Raw genomic sequence first — 25324 nt, 5'->3', positions numbered from 1 at the left:
TCTTACTACCTGTTTATTCAAAAATCTTCATGTTCAAGTTACAATTCAAAGAAAGCATGACATAGGTTTGTTTACCTATATGTGAAGATTAATTTCCAACAGAACAATCTCTATTATTCTGGATATAAAGCATACTCAAATTCAGTATAAAAAAAGTTGTAGAGAATTTTGGAAACCTGATGCTAGAATTAAGAGCCTACATATTATATTCTCTACCCTAGAGCAAAACTAGCAGCACTTTGAAGTTCTGACACAAAATCTTCAAAGTCTGTGTAACAGTAACGAAGAGTTTTGGTTGAAGTACACTGTTTAAATGGGACTATGAAATCTGTAGGCCTGAATAAACTATCCTGGTTTAGGTCCAGCCCTTCTATCCCCTCCTTACAGTCCTGTGTGGCTCCAGACCTCCCTGGCAGACTTCCCTTCCTCCTAGCTTTGGCCACAGGATACACCACAGGATTTAGATCCAGAGGCAGGGTTTCAGGATGCCAGGGTTCAGCATGAGGTCTCATCAACTTTTCCTCATTCTGTTTCCACATTCCATTCTGCTCTCCAAAGCTATGCAGAAATACCACATATTACAGCTACCGTGGTACCTAATCTAACCACCAACAAAGAGAGGAGATAAACTGTTCCTGCAAAAGCAAACACTCCCGTGCAATTCCTATCAACCACCATCTTGGCCTACAGTAACATTTCAACAGGCCACATTTACGATGCACCCAATCTCTGTGAACATGAAAACACAAAAACTGATTTCACATGACAAACTCAGGCCTCACATCCCATTCTGTATTGAACTTGCTGATTCTACCATACGAATAGCAAGGAAAATCCTACCGCTACATTACCGCTATGTAAGTACTCCAGGCTGGCTTTTCCACTACCCTACATTTTGCTTCTACACAGGCACCAGGGAAAAGTAGGTATAAAAGACTAACATCCTGATTTGGTAATATTTAAAACTTACTTTGCAGTGCTATGTAAAAAACTATATGCTTACCTAGATACCTGGCTTGTATACACTGTGATGAGGAAAGCTATTCTAACTGCATTTTACTGGACAAGCTTTTAAAACAAGTTATAAGCAGTAAATTATTATAAGATGGACTTCTTGTATATTTACTGTATTGGGTAAATAACTAGACGTTTCCTGGACTTGGTTCAAGATTTTTATGTTTATGGGACACTTGCACAGGCAAGTCTTTGTTTTAAACTTAAAGCAAGAGAAAGCAAGTACACTGTTATATTTCACGTAACATCTATTCTGTTACCACGACAAAAGCACTGACCATACCAATACTTACTCTAATTCATTAAGGAGTATCTCCTTAAACTTGGCAGTAAACTACAAAGAATTCCAGAAGTAATTCTTAATGTCCCCAGCCCAGACACTGGCAGAGTTTAGAAGCCAGGCTTTCTCAGAAGGAATGCTTTTAACTTCAGCACTAACACGGCTAAAATTATTGTAGAAAGAAGTGTATTTCCTTTTTTCTTCAAACACCCACTGTCCTCCATGCAATTCAACCCAAGGTTGTTGAAAACTATATTCTAAGTTTGGTGATCCAAATCCTTCAGTCTTTACTTAGGCAAAACTCCCACTGAAGTCAGTGAAATCAGTGGGAGTTTTGCCTGGGTAAGAACTGCTGGGTTTGGCTCAGAACATACGTGACTCTGTAAGCTATGGAGAATGTGAGTGAAAGTCACTGCTGCATGTAAGCAGCTCATTTCCAACCATGAAAATCATAAATTGCTTTAGAACTTACAAGTGAGCATCTGAGTGATTTCATATTACTTACATTACATTGTAGAATGCGTATGACAAAGGGAATAGAAAAGGCTTGTACAACTATAATAGAAATAAGTGACCAGGATGACAAAAATTATTTGTGCAGTTACAGTTTCAGTACAATTTTCTTCACAATCATGAACAGATCTGGGACCTAGAGCAAAAACTCCTTTAGAAAAAGGCAGGCGGTGATTACTTAAATGTGCAGCTCTGCTTGCTTAGAGCTGGGCATCTCATGAATGGGAAGCTCTGCTTAAAGCTGTGTACATCATCTTACCTGCGTCCTGTTGTAACCTGTGAGATACCGGTTTCTTCAGGGTGTCTCACAGCCCCACTAGAAAACTGGGTAGAATACCTGATGTATAGAAAGACTTAGGTTCAGAGAAGCACTTCACAGAAAACAACACTGTTACTTAATAGGTAGAGGATCACTGTTTTGACACGCCAGTGCTGGGTCTTCAAGGTGTCTTAGCATGCTTGCACTTGCCTGCATAAGTATATTCTCTCTCACAGATAAGTATGTGCACCTCTGTGCATTCAGTATTGGTTTAAGATGGAAAATTGGTTCAAAATAAACTGAAGCAGAATGAAAAAATTTTACAATGTTGCATAAGTTTGATTAAACCAATTTCAGCCAACCTTCAATATTCCACAGAATTTTAAATTGCTTCTGTGTGCTTTTCTTCCCCTCCTTTCTCAGTTTCTTTTAAACTTGGACTCCAAGCCTGATAAAAGTCAACTTTTGATAAATTAAATAATTAAACTTTTTATTTTTTGCTAGCTTTGAGCACAAGGTGATGATAAGAACACATAACATACCATTATCAAAAAAGTTAATACCTGAAATTTTGCTTTTTGAAATTTTTAAGTCCTAACTTCTCTGTTCTGCCAGTATGCATGTCAAAGAGCCCAATCTGCCACCTGAAATTAATTCTATCACAGAGAGGTATACTTCTCCCTTCCTCCTTGAATGGAGATTAAAGTATTCAGTCTTTGCCCAGGCAGCAGAAGTTACAAAGTAATAGGAAATGGATACAAATTTCTTGCATACTAATTTTCTGCCTGTCCTCTTCTCTGTTTTGCACCCAGCTTGTAAGAAACTATGACAGACAAAGCCTCCTCACCTGTTTATCAACTACAGTAAGAATTTTTCCAAAGATTTATGTGAGCTGCAATGCTCTTCATACATATGATCTTTACAGAAATTAACTGGCTTGCTAACTGGTGGAAAGTCCCTAATTTGAGCCCAAATCTGAAGAAGTTACATCTACAGACCTCTAAAAGTTTTAAGAATATTTTTCCTATATTTCTTTATTTATTCTTTTATTCCTCCCCAGGAAAAGGGAGGCACCCCATCTATCTGGGTTTGTAAGAGTGCTTTCAGCTTTCCACTAGCTGTGCTTTCCGCCAAAGCTCCTCCTCTGATTAAGTGCCCAGGTGGGGGACAAGCACACAGGACCAAAGTTGTTGGTTGACTCCAGCAAAACAGAAGCCTGCGGAAGGTGAGAAAGATTCGCTGTAGGGGAGGGGCAACAAAAGCTTGCGCTCCAAATATCAAAAATTACATTAATGGACGAGCTGCCCAAACCAAAATCCTGTCTCACGATCACTCAGTCAGTGCTCTCCCCCTCCCAAGACCCAGGGCACAGGCTGCCTCCTGATCTCCTTCATTTCCCACAATATTCCATCTGCAAGTCCTTTATGACTCACAGGAGGGAAAAAAATCCAGCTTTGCCATCCAAATGGAATTCCTGTATCAGAACTGAAATTAATTATACTTAAGGAGAGAAAAAAAGATGCTAAGTCTTACAACAGGATGCAAAATCATACTTCCAGAAAAGCTCAGGTCTCTCATACAGGCATAGATTCTCATCACCCTCACACAAACACCGGTTTTCCGTGAACCAAAATCTCTCTATTTTGTACCCTTAATATTTTCAAGTAAAAGGAACAAAAAGGATTCTTTCCCTCAGATTTATCTGAAAGAAGCTTACAAACATTGACTTTCCATTTGGCAGGGAAGCACTTTTAGTAACCTGTTGTGATGCCACTGCTGTACTTGCCTAGGAAATCTGGCAAAAGTGGCCAGAACCTGTGAAGTCAGATGGTCCCACAAACAGACTACCACACTCATGTACCATACACAAAAACAGTGAGGATGGATTTTGCCTGGGAGATCAGGATGGCAAGAAGGTACCAGCTTGTGCCAATTTACAAAGTCAGTGGATTTAAATTTTTGCGGTACTTTTTTCCTGTTCTGTCCGGCAGCAGTGCTGAGCTCTGCTGCAAGCAGGTATTCCCATCAGTTCTGTTTCCACCTGTATGTGTTCCACCCTTCCACGTTTTGGAAGGGACAAAGCTTACAGCAACTGGGAACAAGTCAGAGAACAAATAAGCATTACTACTTCATCCTCTTGCATAACTGGAAACCACTCACTCTTCAGATAAAAAAGATGCTATTCTACCAGGTTGCCATGACTGATCTTAGAAAGACGCAGTTTTATGGTCTTCTAAGTGTTCTTCACTGAAAGGGAAACTTGGAAGTAATAATGCATTTTCTTACAACTGAAACCTGACTGCAACTGCTGCCTAACTGCAACAGCAAGCTGGCTCCAAGTATGTGGAGTCAGATGGTTTCAGCTCCACCACTACAGAGAAACCAGCTCTGTAGCCTGGCACAATCACATTCTGGAAAGCTGCCATGATTGTGCATTGAGTTAAGCTCCAGACAGATTGCAAGGGCTGAACTTTAAACCATTTGTATTTTTAACATACACAAATAAATTTATAGCTGCATAAAAAATGTCATGCTTCAGGGATTAACCTCTAATAACCCCTCCTGCTATGTTAACAAAGACATTTAAAGTCTGCCTCTCCATGTTACACAGGACTCAGATTAATGAAGGCAATTCAAAAAGAAATTTTAGGGCCTCATTATATCTAAAAAGGGATTAGTGACACCAGCAATTTTTAAGACCATTTGTGGACACTTTGATGCTGCCCTTTGGCTTGGGACTCCGTTTTATGTCAAGATTCCCAAATGAAGGTAAGTTTGGCAAGATGAAGAGAATGTTGCAGAGGTAAGTGGCATATGACTTGAAAACTGAAACCATTTTCCGGATGTCATTACATACAACTGTCTTTGTAGGTACTCCACTAGGTAACAAGTCAGTGTTTTTTCTATTTAGCAGATGAAAAAAAAAAGGTGTAGTTAATCAGGTAAAGCAAGCTGTCTTTGGATCATAGTTAAGCTCATGAAATGGAGTTTACCAATGAAGAATACATATGGCTAGGCAAAACCAAAAGTTCTTGTATTGCAGTGTATTTCACTCCTTCTGAAACTGTCATCTGCTCTGAGAGAGAATACGGAAACCTTACATTGCCTCATACATCTCTACTGCTCACAAATAATAACAGTCCTCTGAAAAGTACACATGCTGTTTCTTACCTATGAAAATTATTTCTTTCTTATGATTTTTTTTAAAGGCCATTTCAGTGTAAGAAAGCTACTGGAATTGAGGTCACATAACCTTGGTAGCAAGGCCAGGCAATAAACTTGTGGGACACGTCTAAGTCGCCCAGATATAATAAAGAGACACTTTACAAAAAGCTTCTTTCATTCAGCAGTTATTGAATGGTCTTAACAATAGCTGACCCTACCTCAAACAACAAAAATCTCCGCCACGGGTGGAATGTGCAATGTCCTAGCCAGAAAGAAGTTAGACATCTGCAGAGAAATGTGACAGCAGGAAAGGTCAGGAGTTCAGCTTGTTTCACATGAATCTTAAAGATATTTCTTGGGCTTGAAGTCTGATTCATTTTTCCATATTGGAATACTATGAGACCTTCAATTCTGAATGTACCATTGTAGACAGAAATAACAATTTATGATTTTGCACCATCATTTGTTCCCATTTTTATCAGAATTTAAGTCCTAATGTGCTGAGCATTACTTAGGGGACTCTAGTCAGACACTATGAAGCATTTCCTACCTCTCATGACCAAAAACTCCAGACAAGAAGCCTACAGTATGTTAGGAACTAGTCAATAGTTCCTAATAGCTCTGACCAGTTTTACCACACTGAAAACTTTACTGGATTACCTTTACATTTGAGACAAGCACCACAGTTTTTGATAACAGGAGATAATGTAAAATAAAGTGATCCTCCTGGTGCTGCTTGTCAGAAGGCGGCGACAGGTGAGCTTCAATCTTACTTCTGTTAGTGAATCCACACAGAACTGAACTGTTCTGATTCTCACAACTTCAGAAGAGCTTCATTTGAAGTGTCTACCTAATTAGACAATAGAAGAGTGTAATGGGAAAGACCCCTTACATCAGGGTCAGACTGCACTATCAAAACTGAAACAGGTAACTAGAACCTAATGCATTGTCAGGAGGAAACTACAGCTTGCAAAACAATTCTGATGACATTCCAAATAAAAAAATAAATATATCAGAAGCTTGCCCTTTTGCCTACTTTCTATTTTAAAACTGTTTCCAAAATTATTCCAATTTTTAAATGGAAAACTCAAATGTCCTTGGACAGGTTTTCATGACGATGGATATTTTCTGTGAACTTGTCAACTACTCTGACTATCCAAGTTCCATAGTTTAATTTCAAAACATATGCATATTCCTAAATTTAACTACTTATCTCAGAACCTTAAAGGACAGAAAGCAAGAAAAAGGAACTATGATGGAACTTGTCAGATTTAGAAGAAACACCATAAGATAAGGTGGCCTGCAACAGAAAGTTGGACATGCTTACCCGCAAGGATAATTTTAATCCTGCATTCCAACATGACCATTAATGCTTCTACTTTTTGTCCAGACAAAACAGTAAAAACACTTAAAAGTAAAAGAAAGAAAAATTAGTTACATTTTTTAGAGCTTCAAGGACATGAAGTTTATTTTGACCACTGACCATGAATTATAAGGTTTCCACAGTTTATATTTTATCTGAAAAAAATGAACAAATCCCTAGAGTAGCAACCATTCCACCGAATAGAGGTAGAAAAGAAAAACAAACCAAGAAAAAAGAGCAACAACAAAAACAAACAAATTTTAAAAAGCCAAAACCAAACCAAAACCAAAGCAATCCAAGAAAAAAAGAACTACTGAACTTCTAAAGCAATCAACTCATATGTCTGATAAGATTCAACAATTCTTGATGTGACTATCACAAACTGCTCTCTGTAGTTTGGTTTTTACACAACCTACACATACGCAAATGCACATCAAGTCTGCAGTTCATCAAAAATCGTGTATACCTGAGTTGCAACATTACATTACTTTTACTATCCAGAAGATGGTATAAAATACAACTGAAACCAGAAGTGCATGCTCCTATTCACTGGTGTCAGGGACACAATAAATACCAACAGCACATTGAGGATGCTTCATCAATAACAACTCATGGAAAAATGGGTGGAAAACAGCTTTTTTGTCTGAACGGTATGTTCTGATTAAAAGCAAAGAGACCACAAAAACACTAAATGCTAGCATTTATATGTACATCTAAATACATTGGTAAGATAGGTTTTCAATAGAAAAAGCTGTTACTCATTTTCTAGAATGACTGTATCACAATTACAATAATTCTTCACGGTTTAAACGTCTTCAAACTCAGAAGACCATTATTTGCACACAAAGTTACACAAAATGGAAAAATACATAAGGAAAGAATATCTCTAAGTAAACATCTCCATAGGCAAACATTCAAACAAAAGACCTCCAGCAAAATATGATCTGTTTGGATCAAATGAGTATGAGACTTCTTACATAAATTAGTTGAGAAAAATTGCTAGGCTTATCTAAATATCATGGCATTACTTCACACTTTTAGGGCTTAATTGCTTGTGTGCATTCCAAGTACTTTAACTATTCTATTTAAAAGTAGATATAAATCAATAATCTGAACACAAATATCGTAAGTTTTACCAAATTTGACAAATGTAATAGACATTATCAGTACATACTTATAAAAGTGCTTCCATTATTAACCAGAACACATTCTATTCTAACCATGTACAAAACCTAGTTACATTTAATCTTCTCAGTACTATCTGAACCCTTAAAAAACACCCACCGAACTTCATTTGATTGATGTTACTAGGATCAACACATTACTTATGTTTATTTGAAGAATCTGTTTTGAAATAAATGATCGGGTATGATGCCTGACCACAACAGCCACATGCAAAAATACAAGAAAGCTGTAAGGATTGTGGCTCTCCTTTCTTTGTAGAGGATGATGCCTCCTGCTACGAGGAATCTCTCAGTTTAGCACTGTAGTAATCCATCTGTATGACAAATACATTCTAGGAAGAAAACACCTACCCAAGTATAAAAAATATGAAGGCTTCATTTAATTTTCATTTACATATCCTATATTTCTAATGAAAACCATGCTGTTAGTAAATTAAAATGCAAAATTTTGATTCAAGCTTTAAGCAAATTTCACAGGAAGAAAAAAGCCACTGGTATTTATTGCACCAAAGAAAGTATCTCTGCAATTAGCCTGCTTGCCTATAAAACCATTAACAATGGAAAACTGAATCCAAAATTTTTAGGGAAGTAAACTGTATAAATTGAATATATGCCTAAATAAAATTCTTATTGGCTGAATAGTGCTCTGAATATTGATACTTGTCCTCAGAAGATCTGAGTCTTAAAAAAATAATTCACCACAACTACAGAAGACTTTTTACTCCTTTTACATCATCACTGCAACCCTCTGAAGTGTCCAAGCAATGGGCTCTCAGAGGTCTGTAGTCATCAGATAATTACCATTCAAACATTTCTGATCTAATAAAACAAAACAAAACAAAAAAACTACATCTTCATATCTGTAAGTTTGAAAATTCAGTGAGTGAATAATATATTGACTTTGCTACTCAGATATCCCCTGGTCTCTAAGACACAGGCTTAATATTTTCATAGACATAAAGCAAGTCATTGAAAACTTCCCCCCTCCCTGGGAAGCGGTTGGGTGATATAAGAATAAAAGGAGTAATTTCATGACAGCAACAGTTATTTTACAATACTAAGATTATGAAGTTGAGGAAAGCTACCGGACAAATTCATGAAAAACATTCTCTCCTGTTTATTTCTTTTTGGGGGCTAGATTTAAATTATCTATACTATCAGAAATTAACACTGGATGGGGAGCCAAAGAACATTGATTCCTGTATGGACAAACAGTTTTGCTTCTACTATGGACTGACAGTCGATGTATAAATAATTGTCAAAACAACAGAACTAATTAACCTTGTCTTCAGTTAGAACTTGATTATTTGATATTATTCATACTGAAATACTGAATTCTGATTGAATCATTTTTTCTCCCAAACATAAAATTTCAAGTAGCTTTGAGACAAAACTCTATTATTATTTGTATTATTTGGTGAGAAAACAAATAATTGTCTTTTATTTTCACTTAAACAAAAAAACATAGCAAAGCAACTAACCAACAACAACAAAAAAAAAAGGGAGAACAGATGCAATGACTATTTTAAAACCTTACTATAAAGTCCATCTTAACAAAGTCCTCATTATTAATCTCAGCACTATTTACCTGCAAAAAATAAAATAAAATCCTGATATCTGATATCTTCCTGATATCTGCACCAGGAGGAACTTTTTATCTAAACCATTTTTCCAAAGCCTCACATGTCTGCAGATGTCATTTACCACAACATCTGGATCTTAAGACACTGTGTAAGAAATACACACATAGAAAATCCATCACTATCATGCTTGTAAGCCCTACCAACTCTTAGGAATTTTATTCCTAACTTTTCCATAGTTGCCAGTAACAGCGTGGTCTTAACACAGCTGGAAACAAGGCTGCATTACTTTGTGTAGAAATTGCAATCATCTCCAGCAAAAAGCAACGCTTGCTATGGTCCGACCTGGGCAAGAAGCTCGTGCATGTGATTTCAAGGGAACTTCTCACATGCCTGAAGCCCGGAACATGTTCAAGTACTTTGCTGAACAGGGCATGTCTCTGGTAAAAGGGTATCAAAACTTCAGGGGTATATTGTTTCATTTTTAATCACTGCTGATACTGAAAATTAAAAATGTTCATCTTCAGTAGTTACTCTAACTGTTCTGGCTACCTAACAGCAAGACCTTCAGAACACTGACACAATCTTTTCCTTTAAACATGCAGATCCTTTGCACGTTGGACAGAGATTAAAAAAAAAAAAATAGGTAAAAAGGTATTTCCAAAAAAGGAAAACAGGACTAATACTGTGGTAATTGCTGTAATGCCACAGAGTGCTAGGACATAATCACATATTTTTAATTTTCTTAAATGCAGACCTGGTAAATACTGCTTTTGCTCTTTGCCTTGGCCTGAGAGCCCCAGCTTTTACAAGCCCTTTGAAGCCAGACACAAAGACTTCATCACATACAGTACGGACAGAAGACGTGAACATTTACACTAACCACCAGTGATGGCACATACAGCAATTCAATTATATAACAATATTTAACATCTGGAAAAAGAGGCACAATAAAGCTGAAATAGCACTTTTCCCACGTGCAGTATTACTAATCAAATATTCATGCAGCTTACAACCTAACTCTCTGGGAGACTGGTTTCATGACTGAAACACGGGAGCCAGATTCTCCAGCCAGTTGGTGGAAGGCTGTTAGCCAGGCAGAGCCGTGCACGATTAACCGGCGCACGGCACATGCCTGGACTCTCCTTGGATTACACACAGCCATTCACCAGTCTCCACCTTTTGACCGCGTTTTACAGTTAGACAGACATTTCAAAACTTGTTAGGCTAAAACACTATTATGAGTAGTGCTTTGAATAAAAAAGGGACTTCGTTGCTCCTGAATTTTAGCACTGCCATTCTAAATCTTAAAATGGCTTGCACAAAGCTTAGTTAGCTCTTTTTTGGATGCCAGCAGTAATATGCATCACACCAGATGTTTTTTTCCTTCTTAATGTTGCAAGATACCTCATTTATTTCCAGATCCTCTCAACCAATGGATTTACAACTCAGCTGCTGTACATATAGTTTTACAGTGAATATAAGAAGATTTGCATCCGATCAAGGCAGGCAGGATCTTTCCTAAAATCTGAGTCACTTAGAATGAAACCTCATTATGACAGTTTTAAATCAGTGAAAATTTGGCTTTCACCATCTTCAGCTGAGCCAAGCCTTCACCTCAACATTCACAGTGTTGATCCTCCCCTTTTGCTGCCCAGCAATGTCTCCCTAATAGTCTCCAATAGGTTCCACAAGGCTGATTGGTTTTCATGTCCTTTCCTTTCTTTCCTACAGATTTCCTACAGATTCATAAATCCTCTTAATGCAAACAATGTTTTAAGCAACAGTCATTGTCCACTTCTTACTTTTGGAATTTTTGCTGTGTTGTTTCTGATAAAGTAGAAATTTCCTTCAGAGGCGAAGCAGTAATAGCATTTTATAGCAGCATTAGTCTGTTATCCAAGAAGTAACTTATCCTTTAAAGGGAAATGTGACAGTTCTACTAATTTTAACTTGCTTGCTAGATAATCCCAGCTTTCCCTTTAACAGAGAAAAAGCCAGTCCTGAAACTTGAGCAAAAGCAGCGCAATAGCGCTGTAAGCAATGAAATTCACTCTGTGAGTTCTGAAGTGCTTCTCCTTCACTAAAATACCGCTTCACCAGCTCTCTAGTGCTTATTTAGCAGCAGAAAACAGCTGCAGATGTTAACTTTTGATCTCATCTGCTCTCAATCAATTCCTAAAATGAACGGTTGCATGGACGGCTGGAACTACACCAACTGTCATTCTTTCCACGAACTAATGGACTTCTCTGCATCACAATACTGACTTCTGACAACATGGAAAAAAGTATTACATTTTTCCAAGTAACTCCTACTTTTTCAGTATCTTGTCTTGTAAATGTATTTCCAGATTCTTCTTTCCTAAAACTGCCTTTGGGAAAACGGTAATAGTATTAGATAGTTCTTTTTTCACAAGCAGAACATGCTGCAGTTATACTGATAAAATTAAAATTAGTGTATCAACTTCATGTATCAGCTACTAAAGTCAAAAACAAGCACACAAAACAACAACAACAAAAAACACAGCTTAACAAATGACATTTATTATCACCTTTAGACTAAATAAATAGTATGATCTTTTTACAGTTTGTTAGGAGTGAGAACAAAGAAGAAAGTAGAACAGTATTTAATAAGATTCCTGGCCTGATTCTCACTCAGATAGATGTTCCTTTAAAGCCTCGCTGTATTGACACAGCTATGTGAAGTTAGTACACGTAAAAGTAAGACCACTAATCTTCCAGTTCTTTTCTTAATAAATTCTTATGATTTTTTAGCTTTATTTGAACACTACACATTGCTTTGCTTATTTATTAGACATTTTTATGTGGCTAGGAATGGATTTCTATCATCACGAATAAAGAATCGTGTTATTCCTTGTCACTCGGTATTTCTGGCTCTCATCTGATAACTGAAAGTGGTAGTCATTCAGGAAGAAAAGACTGGACACAACCCAGTCTCTGCCATCTTGGTCTTACTAGAGATAATCCCCAACAGTCATACTATGCCAGCTGCATGTATTAGGTATCTTCTTATTTCCACTCAGACCAGTCTGACAGTGTGGATCATTCTTAATTACTGGTTCCTTTGGTAATGCATCGATCTTCCAAGAGCCATCGTATCACCAGTAACCCAGCATCTCAACGAATACAACACGTTACCATTGCTTAGTGTGGTCTCTATCAGGCAGCCTAAAGGATAACGCTGAACAGTTAAAACTTGAAATAGTGAAGAATTCCCTGAGTACCTGAAAATTTCAGAAGGATGAGGTGCAGCCACAGAGTGAGTGACATTACCGTCACCTCCTCTGTAATCAGCAGGGTATGTATGCACTATCCTTAACTGCGTGGGGCTACAATGCCCCTTATTACTTCTCCTCCACAACACCAAGAACATGCTTGCCTGAGATGCTCAGTATCAAAATGTACAAGCAAATATTTAAAACTGTTTTCAGTTCAATAGACTGACTTTACTGTATTTCTAGTATTTCAGCAAAAAAATTTCAATTTAATGAGGAAGTAAGAAATGTCATTTATATAGTTATTCTGTGTCCTTGTGCTTTCTAGAGGATATTGGCTCATAGCTAACATCAAAACAGTTGGTGCCCCTGGCTAGAATACTTCACTATCACCTGCTCATTCGAGCACTAAATAAATCTCAGCTTTCAAGTACTTACAAGCAAGAGTCCAGCACATGTTTCAAATGCTCTATTCATGTACAGATGTTAAAATACCCTCCATACACTGAATGCTTATGAAAGGTTTTTGTTGTCTCATCAGCAGTTAATTGCTACTCATTTTGAAATTATACTGAAATTATTACATTAAAACAGTACAAGCAATGCAAAGTATCGTAACTGCTAACCTGTAAAACACCTCATGTCTCACAGCTTTAACTTGGACTGTATTTCCTCAATCTTTTTTTTTTTTTTTTTTTTGGAGGGGTGGAAAGGAGGCAGGATGCAGGCATCATGGCATCACACAAGGGGTAAAAGAAAAACATACAATCTAAATTACAAAAGAAAAATTAGATCCTTAGAGGGGGTAAACTCTTCTGTTAAATCTATTAACTGCTTGGGATTAAAATGCAGCATTTCCACATGTTTTTGCCATTGCTTCTATAATTTCAACTTTCAAGGAGCAAGGCAGCAATTCTTGCTTTCTTTTTTTCCTGCTATATTATCCTTTATTTGCAGTGAATTACAAATTAGTCAATATCTTTTCAGAAAACAGTTATAAAAACCTTTTACACTTTCAGTGGAAGAAGTGGTTTCTAACTGATATATCTTAACAGCAAAAGGATTTACCTTTAAGTTCAAAATGTTAAAGCTTTCCTTTCCCCGCACCCCTACGCACCGGTATCTTGGGAAGAAATGACATGAAAAATGGAAGCAACCATTATGCTGTAGTCAAAAAGCAGTTATGGGTGGAAGGATTAATTTATTGACTCCAAATTCACCTCACTCCTCTGCGTCTGCCAAACAAGTGGGAGTGGAAATTTGTCAAAAAGTTCTGTCTCCTGATAAAACCTTCCTCACAACCCACACTCTGGGAAAATAATACTTCTAACCCATGAAGAAACAGACTGACAGCTTCAGGCAATCACATACACAGGCAAACCTTTAATTTAATAATCTCTCGTGCTCCACTTTCATGTATCTCATTTAGAAAGGGTCTTTAAACAGAAGCAATGTAGCTGCTGTCAGTGATATAATTGCTGTGTTGGTGCCTTTGGGTCCTTAAACACACTGGTGGATGATGTTTGATCCCTGCTCTTACCCTTTCGGCAGTGATGAATAATAAGTGATATGCAAGGAACAATCAAGCAAGCCATAGATCAAGTAGGGATAGGGATATATAGTCACAGATGCCAGGCCCTTTCTGTCCCATGTCTTTCAATCAAGCAGTGAAAATTTGCTTTAGGTTCCTGATCACTGCATAATTCCCTTCAACCCTTGACTCAGAGGCTCTGAGCACTGCTCTGTGAGCACTGCTAGTAATCTATCTGCAGCAGTATACCTGCAGGAAAGCTTGTAGCAAAATTACAGTCTTGACATTAACAGCAGGGAGTTTGTTTAGTTACTTAGCACAGCCTCTTTTGTGTGCCAGGTCTCATTTCCAGAAGAGTCATGATGGTAAGAGGCTGGGTAAATCTATTAATAAACTCGTCTCCTTAAAACGTGTACATCATCCACATGCAAAATGTAACAGTGCTGTACACAAATTGAAAGATAAACTCAGAGGCTGAAAAACAACAAAAAAAGTGTTTTAAGAAGTGATACTACTTAAAAGCAACCACCAGGAGTTTACAAGACCTTCCACTCTTTTAATTAAAAATTTTATGAGTCTTGGAACACATTCCTGTGCACCTATTATACATTAGAGCATTTAAAAAAGAAATCAGAGCCTTACAACATTACCAAGAAGAGATAGGAAAACCAATGAAGTCTTCTTTAGAAGAAAGAGCTATTTATACAATAACTGTTCTGACCTAAAAGCAATTACAAAGACTTATTTTACCTTGCTAGATTTTATTTCCCACACACACACACTTTTTTTGAATACCTTTCAGTATATCCTAACATAAATTACCTGCCCCCTAAATTCATTGCTCCATTTATACAGTTAGCATGTTTGGAACAAATTTTAAAATTTGAAGAAATTCAAAATACACTGGCTATGCCTGAAAAAATAAATATATATTTCAGTGATAAAAATACTTTCATTACCATTCAATTTTAAGTGAATTATTACTTTACAAAGCAAAAGGTGATGAGAAAAATCTAAAGCAAGTAAATGAACAGAACTGATACTGATAATAAACTATGATAAAGGAAGTGTTTTGTAGACTCTTAGTCCCTAGGCAAAACATTTTTTCCAGGCATAGTATTCAAGATAAATGCTTGAAAATATATGTCTATCTAATAAGAATTCCAGCAAGTTTCTAGAACAGCTTTCCAGAAAGTGGTCTACAAACCTTGTGTAAGAAACAAATTAGCTCATCCGTCACACATAACCATTTATTTGCTAATGACTTATTTAATTTAGCTCAACTGTGGTAGGACTGAGCATGATGCAGGAACTAAAGTGGGAATTACTCTAGCCCTCTGTCTTTTAGATCAATCAAGAAAGCCCGTATATCCGGAACCAGAGCGCAAAGACTTTTAAAAGACTGTGGATCTAGGCCTACGATCTGCGAGTTGCTAAGGAGGTATCCTTACAGACCTCTACCAGTACCTACAACTGTTCATATTTCAGCCCATCTTTCCCACAGGAGTAGGTGAAAATGTGCAATATAGGAAGAACTAGAAGTCCTACAGGAATCTTGGGAAGACAACTGAAAGAGCATTTTTTCTCCATAATCACAAAGTGTGAAAGAGTACACTTAGTGACACTGTTGCCACAACGTAATTAACTTTCAAGAGAATGTCCTACTACACCAAGTTTACATCCAAGTTTTTAAAGCAAAATAGGGTTGTGTTACTACTACTGCAGCTGCAACCGAAATACAAAGCTAGCAAGACTGAGGCAAGTATGCCAGAGGTCAATTAAACTTGTTCTGTAGCACTTAGAGCTACAGCAATACTCGGAGCATATTCTTATAATTTGGCTATGTCTGTGGATATTTACTTGACAGGATTATTTTTCACCTACAAAACATCTCGCTTTCAGATGTTAAACTGGTGATGTCAGCAATTACTGCCATATGTAAATTACCATCTGTTTTTTCTAACTCAGCATAGTGTAATTTTAAAGTAAATCCAAGTAACAAACAACTATCCAAGTACTTCGATCCCCCCTTAGTTACCAACCCACAAAGGCTCTCTAACATTCCCATGCTTCATAACAGAGGGGTTATGGGTGATTTTTATGGGAAAATGTTGTCAAAGTGACATATCAATTTCTCAGGAGAATCAGTGGAAGCCCTATTAATCCTGGCTTGCATTTGGGAATACTCAGGTACCAAGATGAGAAATGGTTTTTGTCAGCATGTGAGTGGGAGAAATTATGTTTGCTTTCTTACGTGCTGGCCCAATGAAAGTCAGAGATGGAAAAGCCTGTTTTATTGGGTCCTATAATGTGTTCCCTGCCTGTAACTGATGACGTTGTATAAGTAACTGCAGCCTGGTGACGGAGCAGATGTAGGTTAAGTCATTCATTTCCAAGCCATGGAGAGCTTCTTTTGGACACTGCTGAGATACACCACCACTGAGGATCTGGAAAGGTTGATTTGTCAAACATATCTGAAAGTTGCTCTTATTGAGAACTGCCTTGACCTCTAAAACCAAAAATGCACTAAAAATTCATCAGCTTGCTCTTGTTTGACTTACTGATTAACTGTCTCCCGATGCCCCTTCATGAGTACACACCATTTGCCACACACGCATGATGTTGTACTGTATGACGGCAGAAGGTTCCACCAAGTAAGGTAAGAAACTTTATTCCAACAAGTGAGAAGAAAGCAAGTTCTTCATTGGCAAGAACAAAATATTCAGGAAGCAGTGTCAAAAGGGCCATGACGTCAAGTTGCTTTTTTTTTTTTTCCCCTTCTTGCTTAAGTGTATTTCTGACATCAGCAAGGAAAAGCTCTATCTGTACTCTGCTACATGGAAAGTAAGTAACAAAACAGGGATGTGCTTTTCTCCCCGGCCACCTCAGGAACAGGTCAGTCACTCAGGGAAGAATTCTAGATGCAGCTACACGTACGTACCCAGAAAGTTTCTTCTTCAATGCTCTATGAACGTGTTTTTTTTCCAGAGCCCGGTACAGCACAGAATTGTATACATGCATATATATACACATGCATGCACACAGAGTTTTAAAAGAAAAATCATAACTTCAAGTTTACAATGAGGATCACACGTCTTTAACAAAGTAGGAAAGATAATAATTAGGAATGGGAGAACTGGTTCAGGCCTAATAAGAATTCTCTTTAGTCTCTTCTGAAACCAAAACAATCTACCTATTATTAGGAAAGAATAAAAATCAGTTCACCTTTAAAGATAGTTTAAAAAATAATAATAATTTTCATGCAACTCATTAGTACATCTTCTTTGGGCCAGAAAGGGAACATCATCTACTGGTTGCAGGTGGGATTGTAGCTTGTGCATACAGTTCAGATTAATGCCTGAATTGAATCTTCTAAAGTTTGTCATTCATCTCTTTAACCAACTTTTCAGTTAAAAATCCTTTGGACTACTTAACTGTCCTGACATTTCTTGCAATGGGTTGAATTTCTGCAGTGGGTTGCATTTCTGACTATGATATCTGAACCTGTTCAGAAGTGAAGGCTCCTTTAAAATGCTGACAAATTCACTTTGCTTCTCTGATTTTGGCCAAGCTGCATACTGCAGAGTGGACAGTCACATCAAAGCCAAAATGGACATGAGCTCATGAGAACAGGGTCATTTGCATTTCTGTGTATTTATTCCTAGTCTTGCAACTTGGGACACTGTGTAAAACAGCACTATTTCAGGTATCAACCCATAGGACGCTAATCAGAACCAGCAGATTCTGAAGAATACAAAGATTCAGACTCAACTTACTCAGACTCCCTTATGCATTTTACCAGGTAGAACTTGATGTTTTCACTCTATGCCCAAATTCCAAAGGGAAGGATTTCATGTCTGTGATAAATAAAATGCTGCATTCACTGTTCACTTAAACTCACTGAAAGCTCTTTGTTTGTTCAAGTATCACGTATTTTTATGATCAGATTATGATTTTTTGCCACATTAAAAAACAGATCAACACTTACTTCACATGTGAGGCTACTTCCTTTTCATTATTTTTAGAATCCACATGCTTTGTCAGATAAACTGATTTTTTTTTTTAATGCTGCTGGCAAAGAATACAAACAAAACTCAGTAATGTACAATTTGGCCCTGTTTTGGGGTAAGAGGATCTTGAAGAGGCCAGGCAGGTGACTTCAGTAGATTTGCATAGCTTCACCAACACCTACTGAAATAATATTACTAATTCAAAGCTAATATACACAAGCTTAAAAAAGCAACAACCCTACTACAGTGGGAAGAGAATTGAGTTGAAATAACTGAAATCTAAAGGAAAATGAAATTCTCTTCTCAAAATACAGGTATCTATCAAGTATACTTAGAAAATAATATTTAAAAGGCTACCTGTGAGGAAATGAGTGAAGATTGATGATTTAAACCAAGTGTGATGTAACTGCTCATTCACTTGTGAGCTAAGAAACACAGAATATGCTAGGAATACACAGATTGGCTATTCCTCAGCAAGACTCTCCAGTTGCTCCAAGATTTATAAGATTCAATGAATCTATTTGAACCAATGATCTTCATGCTACAGACGACTCAAAACCACCAGATAAGAAGTGGGGAGGAGGAAACCTTCATTAAGTACTGTTTTGCAATTAGAAGTTAAGCCTTACACATTCTGCATAGTATTCCATTTGCCCTGCTTTATCTTTATTTTGAAATTCCTTATCACCCAGGTTTCCCATTTGATGCCAACTAAGCCTTAGCTCTTTCTCAGACACAAAAGACAGATGTACGATCTGCTGATGAAGACAACTGCTCCTGAACATCCCAGAGAGAAAGAAACTGGACTCTGACCATTTAGCAAGGTTGACCACAAAAGCAGATACCAGTTGGCGCTTCCAGCTATGGCTGAAGCAAGTCATGCTTATTTCCTAAAAAGCACATAAAAAAATTTCGCTGTCAGCCAGTGCAAACATGGGCTAAGTTGTAAAGCCATACAACCGTATTTCCCTCCTAAACGGAAAAGTGATGCAATGCAGTTCCACTGACTTCATGCTAAGCCATTCATTAACTCAAAACCAAAAGAAAATCAAATAGAATTATACACACATTAGATCAAGTTTTGAGAATCATTAGGGTAAAAATTTAACATCTTCATTTTTGTAATTTTTTGTTTCCAGAATGGTTAATGTATATTAGCATTATATCAAGGAGAGAACAGGCTGGCAAGAAAAGCAACTTCTCAATGACTTTCTAATCTATCACAAACTGACACTTTTATGAGAACTTTAAAAACATAAACCTATAAATCCATTAAAATATTCAAAGAAGTAAATAGAACACTTCAAAGGATCACAAAACTACAATACATATTCCTTTTAAAAATGGCTTCTCGCTTACTTTCCCTCTCCTCAGATCATTGCCTCTCCAGCACGGGAAAAATCCTAATTGAGTAATTTCCTACAGAAATAATATTTATGTAGCCAAGATTCTGCAGCTGACGCAGGGAAAAGCACAAGATTATCAGGTGGTCTCTTACAATACAGGACAAAGAATTACTGTATTAAAAGCAGACAGCATATTTTTTATTGTGTAATTTTCAAAATTAGCCATATGAATATAATAAAAGAAAATTTCTCACTATCTTTAGTAAATCCTACAATCTAAGATAAAGTAGTATGCCATTTCTCTATTCTGTCTGCTGTACGAACTGAAATTCTAACAAGAACAGTACAGTTTAAACTACTTGGCATATGGATCACAGTGCTAAAGCATTCCACATTGCACTTTTACTGCAGAAATTCATTTCCAGGTAAGAACACAGCATTGCTTTTACTTTACTTGCTAACGAGGATAATTGGCAGGCAACACTGCTGCTGCTCTAGATTTTTTTCTTTATATGGATCTCTGAAGACCACATGTGCATGCAGTAGTGACAAATATTTTCCATATGAGCCACCACAAAATTTAAGGTCCCTCAGCCTGGACAAGGTGAGCCCATCTGTCATCTTCTGTGTTCAGTATCAACCAGGAAGTTAAAAACTTCAGTGACAACTAGAGGGCAATGATCAGCTTCCAGTCATTCTGATCATCAACAACTTTAAAGTCCCTGAGCCTCTGCTGAAAACATTTCCCTGCTCTCCTTTAAGTAGATCACAGTCGGCACAAGATTTCTTTAAAAGACATTTTTCTTGAATCATAACCATTACAACTCCACATTTTAGAACACCCTGAAAGCAAAATACAGCTTATGTCCAGGCATATGAGCTGCAGAGAATGACAACCACACGGTGCCAGACAAGATGTTTTTTCCAGTTCACTTCCACTTTCTTCTACCAGGGAAAGTAATTGCTCTGGTCTTTATTAAGCTACCATAAACAGGTAGCCTAACAAAAGACAAGGCTAACAAAAGACAAAGCTCTAAAGCAAAATAACTGTTTTCAGATTTACTTTGCAGTTTACTCCTTTGTAATGCTGTTGATATACTTAAGGAAGATATATTATGGAACAGAACTACCCAGTTATTCCTTCAAAATGCATAAATATACATAATATTTCAGTTGAAAGCATGAGGGAGAATGAATATCAAAGGTACTAGAAGTGTTTTCTGCCACTAACTTCATTAGATGGAATATTGCATATCTCATAGTAGTATGCTTGATGAATTATTTCCTAAATGACAAATGACTAGATGAATTTTTCTGCTTTGGTATGAAATAAGAACCTGTTGAAAAAAAGCCTGCTCTGATCAGAACAAAAATCTGGAAAACTGTTCTTTTAAATCAAGTAGCAACTTTTTAAGGTGTAGCAAGAGCTGTTCTATTCCATTACTTAAGATTTCTCATACAAATAATGCATAAAGTCTGTCTTTAAGGATATGGCAAACATAAAGAAAAAAAAATGTTCTTCATGCCCTGCTAAAACAACAATACACATACTGAGTATTTGCACAAGAGTGTTATTAAAATAATGCAACGTGCAGTTTTTACATACATCCCCAAGATACACCCTAAGTAAAAACTTTTTCAATCATGCATGTTTTGTTTTTTTTTTTTTGTAGAAAATGTGAATTTAACACTACCATCTACTGCTGCAAAGAGTATCCTATTTCTCTGTTAGTAAAGAAAAATTCACACATTACAGTCATCTCACAGAAAACATATTATATATCAATTTAAAAGAATCTAACTTTCAAATTACTTTCCCTTAGTACCTACAGTCCTTAAAAACCAACCTTAAAAAAACCTGGCTTAAAAACCAACCAACCAACCAAAAAACACCACAAACAAACAGTCCTTTTACATATCAAGCAAACAATGCAATTCTGAAGTCTCTACCAACATAAAAATAATTCACAACCTATTTGAATAGATAGGAAGAAAACTCTGTCGAGACGGTAATTTTTGACATACTTTGCTTACCTCTCCCCCAGGTCTTGCTAACACTGCTGTTTGAAAGTAGAGCAACATTAGTATCAGGTAGCTGACAAACATTATTACCCAAAGTTAGAGCTACCCTGGAGGAGAAAACCCTCTGCCAAGTACTAACAGCTAGCAGATGCACTTGTGTCTCAGTAACACAGCCTTCAGTTCTTCTAGGTACGACTCCTTCTCCCTCTCCCCCTTTCTCTCGCACTCACTGTACGACCAGGAGCTCTGCGCTCAGCCACTGCTCTGAAGACAACTGGTAAGTTGATCTCTTCATGTAATGACTTCTCCCTGCTGGGGGAGGGGGCTCAGCCCGCAAGGAGCTGGGGGGCTGCAGTCAGTATAAAGAAAAGAAGGGGAGGGACAGAAATGGTCACTGCCAAGTTATGCATCTGCTCTGATTCATGGAACAAGCTAAAAGGTAACCTTTAATGCACGAGGAGGTTTGGCAGTGCGTTATTGACTTAGGCAGGCATGATTGGAGAAACAGGCTAAAGCAGCTTGCAAAAGATGCCTGTTGATGGTTAGACTGCATGTGCTACTTAAAGGTACAGCACCTCCTTTTATCAAAGAAGTCTGTAATAAATAAATCATAAATTAAAACCTCATCAGGAACTAGCTTCTGGCTTTATGGTCAGCCCTACAGCAACACAATCCCGCACCCTGAAGAGCCCAGTCCTGCTGGGCACTCAGTCCGAATCCTCTGGCTCCCACTGCTGGCCCGCAGGGACCCAAAGCGTCCACTCACTCTCAAGACGGACGACTGCTTCCTGAAATAGGCCCCCATCCTTTAGGATAATTTCGGAGCAGGATATTGATGCAATCTTTCTTCTTCGTACCATAGCTGAACAAAAGAAAGTGCTTTGACTAAGCCATCAGAACTGAGAGCCCTTGAAAACAGTATTTGGTATTAGAAGATGAGTAAGACCTACTTTTAAATAAAGAATAAAGCAGTATTGAAAGCATGATACAAAGCTGAATTACTAAATCTCCCAAGCAGACCAGCGAATGTCTCGGAAATGAGTAAAATTGCAAACAGAGCTATAAAAGTTGGAGGGCTTCCCTAAGCAGAGTACATTTGATTGTAATCTCTACGCAATAGACGTTTTGTTCTGTTAAACTAAGCAATACAAAAATGAAGAACTTCTGAACCCTAACAGTCTAAGTATACACATTGAACAAACGGAGAGAACTGTTTACAACATGCATGGGACCCTCCAGTCCTCTATCCCCTTTCCTATCCTACTTTTTAATTTCTTCCAACTTTACTGTTGCCAATTTATGTATTTTATCATGGGAACGTGAAAAGTTATGGTTTTCTTAAAGTTCCAGCTCCTCAAGTCAAGAAGTCGCATTAGATTCTTACCTTTCATGTAAATGTAATATTTCTTATCCTTACGGTTGCAGGGGAAATCTCAAAAATATGACCTGTGAATAACCTGGTCTCATATGTCAGAGAGTAAACCACATGAACTCAGCATACAGGTACTTTAAATGTCTTAAGAATTTAGAAGGTGGGTGGCAAGCAAAGATTTTCGTGAAACTGAGAAGCACAACATTACTAAGAATTAGATTTCTTTTGTAATTTGGTAAGCTTTGTATTAACAAGAAGTCACTGTCACTGCCTTCTCCCTCTCAGTCCCTTCCGTCTGTAGACTACTACCATCATCTAGACTACTACCATCATCTATGAAGAATATCATCTTTTCTCCTGCCAAGCTGGACTCACAGTGCCATGTCTCTCTCCCACACCTACAAAAGACCTGTCCCTTTCAGCCCCCAAACCAGCAGACCATCTTTCACAGCCCAGCCTCTTTCTTCCCTTCGCTCCCCAGCCTTGCAGCACTGCCACCAGGATGGGCTGACGGGGGCTACGGGGAGGGCAGGCCGGGCAGGAAGCAATGCTGTGGGCCAAGCAGGACTGTAAGGCTCAATGGCAGAAAGGTACATAAATAATCCCCTTCAGCTGACTCCTCTCAAGGGAATAGTACAAACTTAAGAGCGCTTAGAAAGGCAGAGTGAAAAAGATTCAGCACAGAGCTCATGAATGGCTCTTCTGAACGCTGGGGATGACCACAGGAAGATACCACAGCCACAGACAGAGGAGTTGTAAGAACAGCAACTGACAACCAGACCTGCAGTTTTTGAAAGCCTGGCAACATAACCTTAATGGTACATAAACCATCGAGAACCCTCTACTGCTATGCTGATCTCATGAATACAATGCTTCCCTTCAAAACCTAAATGAAGGAAGCATTTTTCCCTCTTTCAAATGGAGATGAAGGTTTGCAGTCTGTACTGCTTTGCTGACAGCTAGATGTAGAGCTGCCATTACAGATTCTGTGTACACCGGTTGCCTGTAGCAAACTCTCTGGACTGAAAACATAAAGGCAAATAAACTTAAGGAAATTTTCCATCAAACCCCTGTCAGGAAACCAACCTGTCCTTCCATATTTTTCTGAAATATATATATGTACCACAAAAGGAAAAATGGAAATAAACAAACTGCCAACTAAACCAGAGTTCAAAAACACTTTCGTCATGAGAACTCCAACTGCAGTACTTTAAAGTAGGTTCATTCCTTGAAAAAGCTTTAAGAAAGAAACAACAAAAAAGAACAAAAAACCACTACCATTTCAGATGTTGTAGCTTGTTATAAAAATTCCAGCAATAAAAGCTTTTTCATGCTGATTGACTTGTTTCTATAAAACAAAGTTTTGCCTTTTTCCTCGGTTCTTCACAAAGTGAACTGAGTAAGCACATGGTTTTGGCACAAAACCACCATTCTTCCCTTTCTCTTTTTTTTAAATGGTAGGTAGAAAACCAAATTTCAAAACTTAGCAGTAACTGTGATTTTAGTCTTCTCTTTGCTGACCATTCTAGAAAGCAGCACATCGTCTGTAAACATTGATGAAGTCTAAATAACCATTATTGGAATGAGTTTCTGAGGCACAGAAAAATGTACTGCATTCCCTTTTAACTATTCATATAACTGATTCTTTCCATACTGATTTAATCTTTCCCCCTACAAAACCATACAGGCAGAATTCCCTGGAATCCAGAAGTTGCTATTCTGCTCTCCATATTAAATGAGATCTGTCCATACCTGCTACTACACTTCCATGATTTAATCAACTAAACTGGATAGAATGGTGCATGTTCACAACCACAACCTTTCTTTGCAGCACAAAGTAATGTGAAACTTAACACTACGCTGAACTTGCACTGTTGCAACCAAGATAAAAATTTCTATGAAAACCTCAGCAATCACTACACTAGATATTACAAAACTATCGATTCTATAGAGTCTGTTTATGACCGAAGAGCTGTTTCAGGTACAAAGTTCTGCAAAACCAAAATACTTTATAATAATAAAGTGGAAGCACTAAAACATCTAATTATTTTCAACACAAAAGCATCCTTCTTTTTACTTAAAAACATACAAGCATACCAAAATTATACTGTAATTATTTTACGCAGTTCATTTAAATCAAAATTCCCAAATCATTTTCCTATTTTTATGGAGAAAAGCATCAGAATATTTTGAGAAAGGTTCCTACAACTTACTCCTAGAAATGAAAACACAGAAAAGCAAAATATACAACAGATCTTTGGATATATAGCTTCATTAAAAATAGGGACTTTCCTTTGTGAAAAAGATTACCTGAGTTTGTAAATATCAATCAGTTTGTGAAGGTTGCTTACTGGCTGCCTCCTGAGACACCTAAATCCCAAACAAGCACAAGTTTGTTAAACTTCTCAAAAGCAAGCAATTTCTATTCCAGGTCTCTCAGCCTTCCCAT

At 37.5% G+C, this 25324-nt stretch overlaps 1 protein-coding gene across 4 annotated transcripts in view; it reads right to left on the bottom strand.

Moving 5' to 3' along the window:
• Positions 1-25324, bottom strand: part of THSD4 (thrombospondin type 1 domain containing 4) — a 299851-nt gene that overhangs the window by 96744 nt on the left and 177783 nt on the right. The window contains exon 1 of one of the 4 annotated variants that reach the window (XM_013177462.3): positions 21516-22161. The exons of the other annotated variants lie outside the window; for them this stretch is intronic. Within the exon in view, the coding sequence (XP_013032916.1) occupies positions 21516-21587 (72 nt within the window). The 5' untranslated portion in view covers positions 21588-22161. Of the gene's footprint in view, positions 1-21515; positions 22162-25324 lie in introns of those variants that run through there. 4 annotated transcript variants of the gene reach the window in all.

This window comes from Anser cygnoides, chromosome 11 (genome assembly GCF_040182565.1).
Source record: "Anser cygnoides isolate HZ-2024a breed goose chromosome 11, Taihu_goose_T2T_genome, whole genome shotgun sequence".
Taxonomy (NCBI): domain Eukaryota; kingdom Metazoa; phylum Chordata; class Aves; order Anseriformes; family Anatidae; genus Anser; species Anser cygnoides.
The sequence above is the reverse complement of the archived record's forward strand: the minus strand, read 5'-3'. Positions and strand labels throughout refer to the sequence as shown.